General features: G+C 42.4%; 1 protein-coding gene across 1 annotated transcript in view; it reads right to left on the reverse strand.

Moving 5' to 3' along the window:
* Window positions 1-15,354, reverse strand: part of LOC141133213 (granzyme A-like) — a 40,413-nt gene that overhangs the window by 10,792 nt on the left and 14,267 nt on the right. The window contains exons 3-4 of the mRNA XM_073622443.1: window positions 13,520-13,658; window positions 976-1,242 (exon numbers count right to left, since the gene is read on the reverse strand). Coding sequence (XP_073478544.1) covers window positions 976-1,242; window positions 13,520-13,658 — 406 coding nt within the window. The remainder of the gene's footprint in view (window positions 1-975; window positions 1,243-13,519; window positions 13,659-15,354) is intronic.

Consider the following 15,354-nt stretch of genomic DNA (forward strand, 5'->3'; position numbering starts at 1 on the left):
ATCTTGAGCCAGGAATGGTTGTATGCGACAATGGCACCAACCTTCTCTCTGTCCTCCGACAGGGACACTTGACACATCTTCCATGCTTGGCATACGTCCTGAATTTGGTGGTGCAGCGTTTCTTGACCAGGTACCCAGGCTTACAAGATCTTTTGAGGCAGGCCAGAAAAGTCTGTAGGCATTTCCAGTGGTCATACAATGCCAGTGCTCGGCTGGCTGACATTCAATGGGAATGCAACCTGCCCAGCAACCGCCCCAATTGTGACATGCCCACCTGGTGGAACTCAACATTGGCAATGCTGCAGTGGCTGCCCACACAGCAGAGGGCCATCAATGAGTACCTGTGTGAGTATGGCACCAGGACAGGCTCAGAGGAGCTTGGCTTCTTTTCGCCACACCAGTGGCTACTGATAAAGGATGCATGCACTGTCCTGTCACCATTTGAGGAGGCCACAAGGACGGTGAGCAGCGACAATGCATGCATCAGTGACACTATCCCTCTAGTCTTCTGGCTGGAGCATACGCTTCATGGAATCATAGACAGGGCACTTGAGGCAGAACAGAAGACTTCCTTTCCTCTCAAGGCCCCCTTTTTTTTTACAGCAAACTTTACTACCAATTTAATGGAGGTAGTAATACCGCAACTAATGAAGGACTTCCAGCACAGCTGGAGGTTTGATGCAGAGTCGGGCAAACAGGTCATTTAATTCACAATGCGCAAACAGCTAGAGCAGGGATATGCAATTAGCGGACCTCCAGCTGTTGCAGAACTACAAGTCCAATGAGGCATAGCAAGACTCTGACAGCCACAAGCATGACACCCAAAGGCAGAGGCATGATGGGACTTGTAGTTTTGCAACAGCCGGAGGTCCACTAATTGCATATCCCTGAGCTAGAGTTTGGGGCCAAACTAGCATTGCCCTGAACCCTACTTGGAAGGTTTATCCTGAATGACAATAACTATTCCATACTTACTCTGCATACATCTTTCTTTCCACTTGCATCAAAGGTGCACATCATGTTTTTTGTGATCTTTATGTCAGATTTCCATTTTTCAGCACATTTCTCTCTGCTTATTGCTGTAAGACTGACTTCCATCAGCTTGTCTGCTGGTTGCAGGATATCCTTTTTGGTTGTACCCCACCCTGCTGTGTTACACACAGTCCCATCTTTGACATCATCAAATTTCTCTGGTAATGGCAGAATGTTCACAGCTGTGTTTAGCTTTGCTTTTCCAGACAGCTGAAAGAGATTTTTAAAAAAATCATATTTTTTTTTAACTCAAATAATCCCCTCCTCTGACTGGAAAATTAGCTTGAGAAGCAAACACAAATCATATTTAGAGATAAACAGGAAGATTTATTTTGGAAAAATTTGGGACATTGTGCCCAAATTTCACTATAGAGAAGACAAATTCATAAGATTGCATTCGGTTTTAAATAGATCACATGAGCTGCAACCCTAACCTTTATGAAAGAAATTTTAAAAATTCTACATAAAACTGTATCATTTTTTTACCATGTGAAACTCTGCGCTAAGTGCAAAAAAAAAGACCTCGAATATAACAATTCAATCTTCAAAATGGGAAGCCGAACTCAAATTATGGGATTACAATAGAAGACAATAAATAAAATTATAAATTATGTTGCACTGCCCCTTTAAATAAGATGCAATTGTTGAAGAAAAAACACATTAAACAGTGCCCAGTAACACTTTTACTTAAATGTTGCAAAATTTGTTTTGCGCTATACTTTTAAACCAACACAAAAGAAAACTGTGTACAAATCAAAAACACATACAGTGCCACTGCACAAATACCAGTGACAATGACATAAACTGAAGTTCACATCCAATGTATATTCAGTGTAAATGTTTCATGAAAAACACTTTCAAATGTGTGAACTTCAGTGTTACATCACCCACACATTCAAACTTCTTTCCAGAAGCACATGACTCCCACAAGCTAAGGTCATGAGCACATATGGATACTATAGAACAGCCCCGGGGCTGGATGTGGCCCTTTGCTTGCCTCTACCTGGCCCTTGGGGCACTATTCCCTCCACAACTGACACAAATAATGGGGCACTATTCTTCCCACTGACACCAGTAGTGGGGCACTATTCCAGCCACTGATACTGAAAATATGGCACTATTTTATACACTGATACTGACAATATGGCACTAATTATTCCACTGATACCAACAATGGAGCACTAATGTTCCCACTAAAACCAATGATGGGGCATTAGACGCTGGGGCATTTTCTACTCCCACTGTCCACAGTCCGGCCCCCCTAAACTCTGAAGGACAGTAAGCTGGCCCTCTGTTTAGAATGTTTGGAGACCCCTGCAATAGAACATTACTGGGTAGCAGGTAAGTCTCTTCTGTAACAATCCAGCAATAAGCAACAATTCACCTAAACATAATAGTAAACATATGCAGCAAGGATCATGAAGGGGAAACAAATAAACCACATAGCATAAGCCAGTACAAACATTATAATAATTTAAATCAAGAGGGTACTCACAAGCCAGAGAATAATAAAAGCATAAAACTCCACTATGGTCCTTCCTGCAGGCGTGATTATGTCAACAAGCTCAGCTCAAACCAATGCGTTTTGTCACAGAGGATGTCAGGGACTGGCGCAATTGATGTTATTTTGTCACTGTCATTATTTATTTGTATTGGAACTGTATGCATTTTTTGATTAAATTTTTTTCATGGTTTTAAATCACTTACAAGTGCCCCCAAAGCAAGCAGCCTGCTATTGGGGCACTCAGCATGGGGGAGGTGCCAGAAGCACTGGCAGGGGACTGTATAAGAGGAGGATTGAGGCTGCTCCATGCAAAGCCATTGCATAGAGCAGGTAAAAATGACATGTTTCTTATTTTAAAGAAAAAAAAAAATTTTAACTAGTAATGGCAGCGAGCTGCAATTTTTAGCGGGATGTCAACATTGTGGCAGACAGATTGGACACTTTTGACACTTTTTTGGGACCATTGACATTTATACAGCTATCAGTGCTATAAAAATGCACTGATTACTGTGTAAATGTCACTGATAGGGAAGGGGTTAACACTAGGGGGCGATCAAGGGGTTAAATGTCTTCCCTCATGTGTGTTTCTAACTGTGGGGGCAGTGTACTGACTGGTGAAGGAGACAGATCGCTGTTCCTGAGTACTAGGAACAGCAGCTTTGTCTCTCCTCTCCTGGCAGATTGGGGATCTGTGCATTTACATACACACATCCCCGTTCTGGCTTTCATGACGGCAATCGCGGCCACCGATCACGCACATCAGGTCCCCCCACCTCGCAGTAGGCGCGCACCTGCTATTCCCCTAAAGGTGCCGATGTACACATACGGTGATTTGCGGGATCGTGCTGACCTGCCGAAAGTCAGCACGATCGGCTGGTCAGCAACTGGTTAAAGACCGCCTGGAGACTGCACTGTCAACTATTTCTTGGAAAGCAGTGTTAAGAGAGAGTAGGAGCCATCAACATTAAAAGTTGTAAACTGCAAATGCTGGAGTAAGAATTTTAACTTTAACTAAAATTAAACTAAGAATTTTACTGGGGAATGTTTATTTTATTGTGCTCAATGTGTTAAAGGAGTTGTAAAGTCTCAGGGTTTTTCACCCTAATGCATTCTATGCATTAAGGTGAAAAACTTTTTGTGCTGCAGCAGCCACCCAGAGCCCCCCTTTTTCTTACCTGAACCCGATCGTTCCAACGATGAGCATGAGCCCAGCAGCTCCAGTCGCTGTTTCTGGTCCTCATTGAATAGATTGATAACAGCAGGAGCTATTGGATCCCGCTGCAGTCAATCAAATCCAGTGACACATGGGAGCTGGGGGGCGGGACCGAGTCCTGCTGTCTGTGTCCATGGACGCAGCAGCAGGACTCAGGGGTGTGCCCGCATGGGTACCTCCATAGAAGTCGGCACTTCGTGGAGGCACTCGCCAAAGAGGAGGAGCCAGGAGCGCTGCCAGGTTTCTAGTAGAATTTAGTTAGGGGTATCAGAGGAAAGGGGGCTGAATACAAATGCACGCCACACTTTTCAGATATTTATTTGTAAAAATTTTGCAAACCATTTATCATTTTCCTTCCACTTCACAATTATGTGCCACTTTGTGTTGGTCTATCACATAAAATCCCAATAAAATACATTTACATTTTTGGTTGTAACATGACAAAATGTGGAAAATTTGGAAAATGGCAAGGGGGTATGAATACTTTTTCAAGGCACTGTACGTGATTGTGCCTGTACGTGCTGCCCACCCACAATAAATGTACTGTGGAGGGTCGGCAAGCGGTTAAGTTAAATATATGCTCACTTCTATCTTTTGGGATTTTTTTTATGTTGTTAATTATATTCTAGTGCTATGTTAAAAAAAATGCAACATTAAAAAAAATAATTTAGTTCATAAGTTACTCCAACATGCTTTGTACAAGAAAGAAAAACCTAGGGCTGTGATAAATTGGACAAATCAGATAATAAAGTTTGGGTAACAGTAACAATAGTGTTTATGCCCCTGTTAAAATCACTGGTCTAGCTGAAAAAAATCCCATAGGTTTTCCTTATTTGGCTACTTTTTTAAAAAAAACTTAAAAAAAAACACAATTGTTCTGTTATAATTGAACTTGATCCTGCTGGAAATATCAAGGTGTAGCTAAACCAAAAAATAAAAATATAATATTTTGCAATATCAATCTTTAGATGTAGTGCCTGTATGAATTCCCTTTTTAATGCTAAGAAAATTTTACTCAAATACAGAAAATGTATGTTGATTTTGCCAAAAATGCAGTGTTCTTGTCACTTTATGAAAGCTTAAAGGGTAACTCCACTTTCATGGGGAAATAAAATAGCAGAAAAAATATAGCGTATATAATTGCGACACAAGTCATATTGTAATTGAATATTATTAAAAATTACCTTTCATTTTAAATCTGCAGCTCTGTAATTTTCTAAAAATGCAATGCAATATGGCTACCTGGAGATGTTCTGTACACAGAATGTGTACAGAAAGCCAGAATGTGTACAGAACACCCCCCAGAAACATAATTTTCTGCTGTGTGATTGGCTCATTTTCCCAGAAGTCTGCCCTAAGATACAAGTCAGATTTCTGGCATCCCCTGCAACAAAATGTCATTTTTGGTAAGATACTCCCAAAAAGAAATCACGGCTAAAAGGATACAGGCCCAGCAGCTTATATTATTAGTGCCCTGCAGGTGCTGCAACTGATTTATAATTATGAAACCACTCCCATTAGACTCACTTTCCCACATGGACACAGAGAAACACACAGGGTTTTCTTCAGAACAACAAAAGGTAGGAATCTGCAACAGTTTGTTAAAATCCCTGCAATGTACATAGATCACCCAGGGGGGAATGTTTTTTTCTCAACAAAAGTGGAGTTACTCTTTAAAGTGGTTGTAAAGACTGAAGGTTTTCTTTTTTGTGTGCAGCAGCCCCTCTCAGCTCCCCTATTACTTACCTTAGGTCTATCTAGATCCAGCGATGGTGCAAGAGTGTATCAGCTTCCCAGGACTCTACCTCCTCATTGGCTGAGACAGCAGTGTGGCGCCATTGGCTCCTGCTGCTGTCAATCAAAGTCAGTCTGCCAATGAGGAGAGAAAGGGAACGGGTCCGGCCACAGTACTGTGTCTGAATGGACACAGGGAGCTGTGGCTCGGCTCGGGTTCCCCCATAGCAAGCTGCTTGCTGTGGGGGCACTCAACAGGAGGGAGGGGTTAGGAGCGCCAAAGAGGGACCCGAGAAGAGGAGGATTTGGGCTGCTCTGTGCAAAACCACTACATAGAGCAGGTAAGTAGAACATATTTGTTATTTTTAACTAAAAAAATTAGACTTTACAATCACTTTAACAGCATAAACAATGCTATCTCCACCTTTTGCATCAATCAATCATGTAGTAGAGATGAAGAAAGGCAGACATGTTTAAAGTCTGGCCAGTGTGACATAGATACCATAAATACAGTGAAGGAGTGAGTGTAAGACATGAAAGGATAGGAAGGGTACTATTCACATGATTGTCAAATGAAAATAAGAAAGAAAAGTATGAAAAAGCACATCTAATGCCCCATACACATGATCGGACATTACAACAACAAAATCCATGGATTTTTTCCGACGGCTGTTGGCTCAAACTTGTCTTGCATACAAGGGGTCACACAAATCTTGTTGGAAATGCCGAACGTCAAGAACACGGTGACGTACAACACGTACAACGGCACTAGAAAAGGGAAGTTCAATAGCCAGTGCGCCACCCTTTGGGCTTCTTCTGCTAATCTCGTGTTAGTAGAAGTTTGGTTAAAGACGATTTACACTTTTTAGCCTTGTGCTTTTCCGATTGTTACTGCTCTTCAGTTTGTGCTTGTGGGTTAGTATCTGGTTTTCAGTGCGTGTAGTCAGTTCACATTTGTTTTTCAGTGCGTATTTTATAGTACGTATTTGATTTTGAAGTGCGTTCTTGTCCCCTCGTTTCTGATTTTCAGCTCGCTCTCGCTCTGTTAGTTCATTCTGACTAGCCGACCATTTTGAAGCCATGTTGCGGGTAAGTACTCATCGTAGAGTTCGTGCTGTGCAGGGGCTTGGTGTTGGGGTTCTTATTACTTTGACCCAAGCCCAGTCCATGAACAGGGCGGGGAGGAGTTCATGGACCAAGAATTGGTTGCTCCAGCTAAAGGAAAATCCACTTTGCACTCCAAGTGCACTGCAAAAGTGCACTTGAAAGTACACTTGTAGTGCAAAGTGAATTTGCCTTTAGGAAATAACTCCCATTGTCACTGTATACAACAACTTACTCCAAAAACTGCTATTGAGCATTGAAAGAAGAAGCCACACACTATTGAGTCTTAAAATTTTTACTCTGTGCACATTCACATGTGCGTTTGAAAAGGGTTTTTGAACAAACCAACATATTTTAGGAATAACATTTTTGGTATAGACAGTACAAATAGCCTTTTTTGTGTTAAATAGGCATGTTTAAAACCATAAAACAATACCCAATTCAGGAACTTACAAAGTTCAACTTTGAAAAAATGAAGGCAAGATTAGACATTAGTATGTCCAAACTGTGTTGATCTTGCCTTCATCAAATGGAGTGATGTCACCCGTGTAAAAGCCAAATATTGAAGATGCACACAAATTGAGAGTCAAAATGGGGATTTCACTCCTCATCCCATGCCTAATGTCAACATGTGCTAGCTCCCATCATGGGGGATCAATGGACATGTTTCTGGGGGTGCAACCTGTGATGGCAGATAGCACATGTTGACACACTGTGTGCATCTTCATAATTTGGCTTTCAAGATACTTAAAAAATTGGTGAAAAATAACAAAAAAATAAAGACTTTAGGTGTTTTTTAGATTCGGCCTAAAACATCAATGATGTTTTTGAGTCTTTTTTCAATATCATTGATGTCTTTCTTGATCTTTTGTAAATCACGATTGCACACCATGATCTCCCCAATGAGGATGTGTGCACTTGAAATTGTGAAATGCAAATCTTCTTCCACAACATCCACATCACCTAAAATAAAAAAACACACCATGTATTATAAATATACAGGCATCTATCTATTAAATGAAGCTGTGGTCTCAGACACTCACCTGTTGTGATCACTATTTCTCCCACTTCATAAACCTCTCCTTCCTCCACATCTTCTGGTTGTGGTGTGGGGATTTGCTTTTCTTTTGGAGGTGGGGATCCATGGTGTCCTCAGATGCCCCAAGGCTTTTCTTCCCTATGTGAATAAAAAAAAAGTATACATAGCACATAGATATTTGAAGCCAGAAATAGTAATATGAAACATTGCTTGGAAGTGTCGTACAATTGTCTTTTTTGGCAGAGCTCCAAACTGAAGACATTATTTTTTTCCCTTTCTAAAGCTGGAATACTTACCTTTTTGTACAATTTTCACACATGGAGACACCCCTAGTATCCACTGGAGCATCTGTGTGGGACACCCTAAAAAGTTTGTTCTGGTGTTCTAGTGCTCCTGCATCCAGATGTGTAAGCAGCTGCTGAGTGTCCTCTCCTTACACTGAATCAAGTTTGCATTTCATTCTAGTACAAACCCATCTAGACAACAATGTCATTAACTTCTTTTAATACAAATAGATCTGAACAAATGTAGTTACCCTGTATCTGCCAAAAACATAGTATTAGTGGGCGAACAAACAATGTTTACTACGAACAATTACTGTGCCCACGAACCTGAAAGTTGCCATTTTAAAAAGTACAACAATAAAGAAAAGCACATGGAGCAGCATGCAAGTAATAATAATAATAATAATAATAATAATAATAACACACGACCACTACTTACTTTTTTGAAGAACTCTCTCGATCCTTCTGTACTGATCGAGCTCCCTCAATTTCAGGTCTGACCAGCATTTCTTCAGTTTATCCTTGGTTCGCTGTACCCCAAAAGTCCGGCGCAGACTCTTCACAACTTTAGCCATGATCTTAGCCTATGACATTTGGGTCTGGGTAAGGTCCATGCTTCCCATCATAGTCAGGCCCTCTTCAAGATGTCCACCATCTCCACCATCTCTACAAAGGACATATTTGAGAACCTAAATCTCCTCCGGGATCGGGATGTTCGTGGCTCTGGGCTTTCGTCGTTGCTGCTGCTGTCTGCATGCACTTGCTCTTTCTCCGCCATGTGCTCTCCCCACTGCACAGAAAGAGAAGGGGTGGGGAATAGGTTCGAAAGAAGGTCAGGGGCAGGTGGAGTTTCACGTATGCGCAGTGTATATAAAGCATAACTTGCGTGCTTCATACGTACGATCTGTGAGCGGAGGAAGAAGTATCGGAAGTGCCCATCGTTAGAACGAAGGTACAATTTGAACTTGGGGCATCAGTGGTCTATACTGCTTATAGATTGAGGCCTATATTAGGACAAGATTAGGAGAGTTTAGCCTGACATTAGGGTTTGTCTTGTGTTGTGTCTTGCAGAGAAAATGGATGGCTTCAACGACCACAACTTCCTCCCCATATTCATAGACAAAAGAGGCATGCAGCGCTGGAGAAACTGCTGGAGTTGGTGATACCGCAGATCCCCACGGCAACCATCCCCATTTGAAGGCAAAAATTGGTGGGCTGAGGAGCACTTATAATAGGGAGTGCAATAAGGTCCAGGATTCCATGAGATCAGGAGCAGCAGCAGATGCCATTTATGTCCCCAGGCTGTGGTACTATGACAGACCATGTTTTCTGTCAGACCAGACTGAAGTCAGGCAATCCCTCTCAACCCTTCCTTCCAATCTTCCTTCCACGCTTCCTTCCACCCCAGCTGAGGCTTCTGACATCCAACCTGGGCCTTCCAGCCAGGAAGAAGAAGTGGAGGAGCCCGGCTTGAGTCAGGTATAGCATTGTTTAACATATTTCTGGTCGTAAATAATGATGTTAACTAGATGTTTTTTTTGATCACGAATTTCTGATTAAAAAAAGTGTTTTACATATCAATAGACAGTAGTGGCCAAAAATGTTTGGGACAAAAATGAAAAATGCTGGTCTCTTTTCTATTTGTTAACATTCAATTTGCAACAGTCATGAGCTGAAAATTGTGTGTGATTGATGAGCAAAAAACTAAAACTATGTTCTTTTTTCATACACAGGAAAGCCTTAGCCAGGAGGAGGGCGTGGAATGTGGCAGCCAGGAGGAGGGCGTGGAATGTGGCAGCCAGGAGGTGGCGGGGGTAAGTGGCAGCCAGGAGGTGGCCGTGCCCAGTAGCCTGACAGAATCCCAGGTCCCTCCCCTCCGCCTTCCAACCAAATGGCCCAGGAAGGGGAGTAATGTGCAGGAGGCAGCGCTTGGGCTGATTCAGGAGGCTAAGGCGGCCCTCAGAGCCACCGCCATTCTTCAAGAGGCCTTGGCCTGCATGACTGCCAGCAAAATGCAGGAAATGGAGGAGGGCCAACGTCTCTTGTGTGAGGAAACTATTTATACAACCCTAAATAAGGGGTTGAAGGGTCAAATCACAACCAAAACACACCTGTGTGAGTTGGACCATCCTCCTCCTCCTCCTCCACCTCCTGCCACACCTCCAAAACCACAGCCACAGCCTGGAACCAAACGGGGAAGGAAGAGTGGAAGTAAGACAAGAAAGTGATGGCCTGGGTTCAGTCTGGTCTGACAAAAGACGCAGGCTGTTGTATGACCACAGCCTGGGGACATATATGTCATCTGCTGCTGTTCCTGATCTCTTGTAGTCCGGGACCGGATTGTGCTCACTGTTATATGGACTCCTCAGGCTACCAATTTGGTGTGTAAAATAGTTGATGTGTGCCCTGGGGTACAAAGGCTTCGCCAATTTCACCAATTTCTCCAGCGTTGTCTTCCTCTTTATTTTGTTAGGACCCAGAATAAATGGCTATTTTGTATTCACAAATACTTGCCTATGTGTTTTACTTTAAAAAGGACAGTTTGTTTGTGAGTAGGCGGGTACATTTCCAAAATACAATGTCAAATTAACAAGGGACACCAACACAAACCAACCTCGAGGTTAAAAAAAAATACAAGATAATGGTGTTGTGGTAACTTGACACACAAAATGAAAAACAATATTATAGAGAGCACTAGAAAATAAAAAAAAAAACAAGGAGATCTTGATAAAAAAAAATAAAAAAAACTATAAACAAAAATTTAAATACATTATTATGGAGATCTGACGAAAACCAAAAAATAAAATATTCAGGAGATCATGAGAAATAATAAAGAAATAATTTTTTCAGAACTCTGTGTGAATATCAGCAGCAAAACAACTTCATTATTCTAGCATTCTAAAGAAGAAGAGAATGCGCTGCATTAAAAGATTTTAAAAACTGCAGCATGACGAATGTGCTATCTCCATTACGAACGCTAGTTTTACCAGACCGAGCGCTTCCGTCTCGTACTTGATTCTATACATGCGTGGAACGTTGTGCGTCGGAATTGTGTACACACGATCGGAATTTACAAGAACGGATTTTGTTGTTGGAAAATTTGAGATCCTGATCTCAAATTTTGTGTGATGGAAATTCCGATGGAAAATGTCCGATGGAGCCTACACACGATCGGAATTTCCGACAACAAGCTCCCATCGAACATATTCCGTCGGAAAATCCGACTGTGTGTATGGGGCATTAGAGTTTGAAAGCTGCTTTAATTTTTTGTTTTGGATTTGGATACACTTACTCATTAACCACTCCCCCCCCCCGGAAGGTTTACCCCCATCAGGACCATTTTTTGCAATATCGCACTGCATTACTTTAACTGACAATTGCACGGTCATGCAATGCTGCAGACCAATAAAATTGATGTGCTTTTTTTCCCACAAATATGTTTTTTTTGTGGTATTGATCACCTCTGCGTTTATTTTTTGCGCTATAAACAAAAAAGTGTCAATTTTGAAAAATAAAAAAATGTTTTTCTTTATGCTATAAAAATATCCAATAAAAAAAATTTACAAAATCAATTTCTTCATCAGTTTAGGCCAATATGTATTCCCCTACATATTTTTGGTAAAAACAAATCACAATAAGCGTATATTGATTGGTTTGCGCAAAAGTTATAGCGTCTACAAACTAGAGGATATTTTTATGGAATTTTATTTTTTTACTAGTAATGGTGGTGATCAGCGATTTATAGCGGAACTGGGACATTGCGGCGGACAAATCGGACACTAACTGACACTTGACACATTTTGAAGACCAGTGACACTAATACAGTGATCAGTGCTAAATAATATGCACTGTAACTGTACTAATGACACTGGCAGGGAAGGGGTTAACATCAAAGTGATCAAAGGGTTAAGTGTGCTCCTAGGGAGCACTTTCTAACTGTGGGGGGAATGCTGTGACTGGAGAAAGACAGAGATCCAGGTTTCTGCTTAGCAGAAACACAAGATCTCCATCTTCCTCTCTCACAGAATGGCCGTGTGCCTTGTTTACATAGGCAGACCGCCATTCTGCCTCTCCTGTGAACGAATGGCTGCCATACCCGCTGATTGGAGCTGGACGCCGGTGGCGCGTGCACTCCCCAGACCCGCTGCATGAAATCATGTACCTGTACGTGATTCCGCATAGGAGGGCTACCCTGCCACAGTATATCTGCGTTGGGCTGTCCTTAAGTGGTTAAAGTGTGTGCATTGGCAAAATAAACATAATAAAAACATATTTGGTACATTCCTCTCTTACATACACAATTTCTCATGTATTGTCTTTATAAATTCTGCAATTACAGAAAACCTGTTGATCCTGCTAGAAATCCAGTGAGCTCATAATCTGATGTGCACCAATTCCTCTGCAGTTCTAAAATCCCAAGCAGCATTGTTCAGTTCTCATTTGTGGACTACAGAACACCTCCCCCTATGTTATAGAGATGAGGAGAAGGGTAAGTGTTCAATATTCTTAAAGAAGAAGTACAGCCAAAGCTAATTTGGCTGTACTTCTAGTGTGGCTCACAGGAGTGCAGTCCATTCTGCACTCTTGTGACCTTTTTTCACCAGACAGCGGGCTAAAGCTTGCTGTTGGCTGACGTCACAGAACCAGTCCAGGCTCGGGAAAGATTGCAACCATATGGTCTTGATCTGCCCACATGCCTGGACTGGCACCCGGCTCAGCCTCTCACCGAACCGCTGAGAGCTTGAGCCGACTGCTCCCGTCCCTCCACAGTCCAGCGCTCCAGTGAGAAAGGAGGGGGCAGACCCTAGAGCCGGTGACTAACAGTCACCAGCTCATGCTTGGGGAGCTGTGAGAACCGAGTGATCGGCGGTGTGTGATTGCTTGGTTCTTGGTGTTAGAGCCTGTGGGGACAGATGCAGCATCAAACCAATGCTGCATCCTACTACATAAGTAGGATTCTGAAAAAAACTAAATTCCCATACTTCTCTTTTAAAGAATATGTTACCCCACCATTTCATATTCCTGATGTGTGCCTATTGTACCATACTTGTGTTAAAAAGTATCCTGTTCTCTTTGTATTGCTTCTATTGTGTGAAATACCTGGTGTTCCTGCCAGTCCCCCTACTTTCCTATTTCAAACTGCCCATGCTAGGCATGAGAGCACATCTCAATGTAGTCAGTTTTTTGTTTGTGGTGGGAGCACAGCCTGCCTGTCCTCTAAAGGCCAAAACTTGTGCTGACAGGCCTCCCTGCACAGCAATTCAACGGGAAGATCAGTGTCCTGCTGTTTATCCACCTCGATGCAGCTGAGAACAGAGGTTATGTGATCACTTATGAAAAAAGAAAGGTATTTATAGTGTTTTTTTTCATATATACACAAATGGTCAGCCTTTAATTTCTATTTTAAACTAGATGGGTTGTTTTACAAGGTAAGAGTTTTCATCTACTTTAATATACTTTCTGTCCTAGGTGACAACATTATTCCTCCATAGATACAGGACAAACATAATGCAGCCACCACATCCAAGTACTGGCAAGCTGCAATATATTTTGTTCTTTTCTTGGGTTTAAATACACTTTGATTTTTATTATTTACCTGATGTTCTTACCTGTACAATCTTAAAGTCATTATTCCGTGTTCTCATATTATAGTTCCTTTTTTTGCTCCTTAAGTACTTGAACGTCTGTACATATTTATTTGCTACGGTCTTTGAGTGGACACCCAGTTTGATTGTAGTTGCAGAATTGCTTAAAATTAATAAATGAGCAAAACAATTGGTTTATCTACCATTAATATATATGCAAACCCTAACTGGACAACATTTAATATTAATTCCATAAAATACTGCTTTCCAGTCATACCGGGATCATGGTTGAGGCTACAACCATAATCACAGTATCATGTTTTTAAAATGGTACTTCTCTTTCATGTAAAAGTACTCTGCCACCGCCACTGCCTATACTAGGCTCTCCTAAGCGATCTGGAAGCCCAGTAACAATGCGGCCGGCAGCATCCAGTTCTGGACTCACAGTGAGAGGAGAAACTGAAGCTGTTCCTCCCACTGTGTGATGTCAGATCCTGGAAGCGATGACTATTTTGTCATTTCCGGTTCCCGGCTCTTTGTTTACTGACCGTACACCAGCCAGTGAAGCAGCTGATCAGATCAATCTGTGTCTGATCCGGTGCATTGGAGCCAAAAGGAGAGATGGGGGGGGTCTAATAGGGCACTCCCAAAGAAACTCCACAACTTTTTTTTAGAGCAGAGTGTGTTGCATTTTTTACTGTGCTATGTGGCAAAGTAGCTCATGGGACATTTCGGCGTGTTGTGGGTTGCACTGTGCGTTTTATTGCTTTTGTCACTTGTTTTTTCATGTGGCAAAATGTGTGTATGCTTATGTGTTTGGTGTGCCGTAACAATTAATAGCACTGAAAGCAAAACTAGTTCATTTTAGGTGTAGAAAGATGGCCATACATTATACAATCTGACTGTACAATCTCTGTACAATCTCCTTAAGGTTTACCAAAGCTATATAATAAAAGGATACACCATGTATCCAAGCACTCTGTATCCAATTAAGCAGGCACTTGCACTACATAGTTGATGATAGATTTAAAGGAGATTGTACAATCAGATCGTATAGTGTATGGTGAGCTTTACAGAACCCAGGACACACTTCTCCTGTTTTCAACACTACAGCTATCCACATAGGCTATTATCTGATTGCTCAGCTCCTGCACACTCTGCCAAATGAACCATATATGTACGATGAAATTAACCACTTAAGGACCGCCTCACGCTGATATACGTCGGCAAGGCGGCACGGGCAGACAAAATCACGTATATGTACGTGATCTGCCTCCCGCGGGTGGGGGGTCCGATCGGACCCCCCCCCCCCCCGGTGCCCGAGGCGGTCCTCTTTTGTCCCCCGGCGATCGGAGGTGAGGGGGAGGCTATCCATTCGTGGCCCCCACCTCGCGATCGCCGCCGGCCAATCAGATCATTTCCTTTGCTGTTGTACGCTAAACAGCAGCAAAGGAAATGATGTCATCTCTCCTCGGCTCGGTATTTTCCATTCCGGCGCCGAGGAGAGAAGACAGGAATGTGAGTAAAAACACACACACACACACACACACACACACAGTGGAACATGCCAGGCACACTAAACACCCCCGATCCCCCCCGATCACCCCCCAATCACCCCTCCACCCTCCCTGTTACACTGACACCAAGCAGTGTTTTTTTTTTTTTTCTGATTACTGCATGGTTTCAGTTTGTGACAGTTACTGTGTTAGGGCAGTGAGTGTTAGCCCCCTTTAGGTCTAGGATACCCCCCTAACCCCCCCTAATAAAGTTTTAACCCCTTGATCACCCCCTGTCGCCAGTGTCACTAAGTGATCATTTTTCTGATCGCTGTATTAGTGTCGCTGGTGACGCTAGTTACG

Source organism: Aquarana catesbeiana, linkage group LG01, assembly GCF_042186555.1.
Source record: "Aquarana catesbeiana isolate 2022-GZ linkage group LG01, ASM4218655v1, whole genome shotgun sequence".
Classification (NCBI taxonomy): Eukaryota; Metazoa; Chordata; class Amphibia; order Anura; family Ranidae; genus Aquarana; species Aquarana catesbeiana.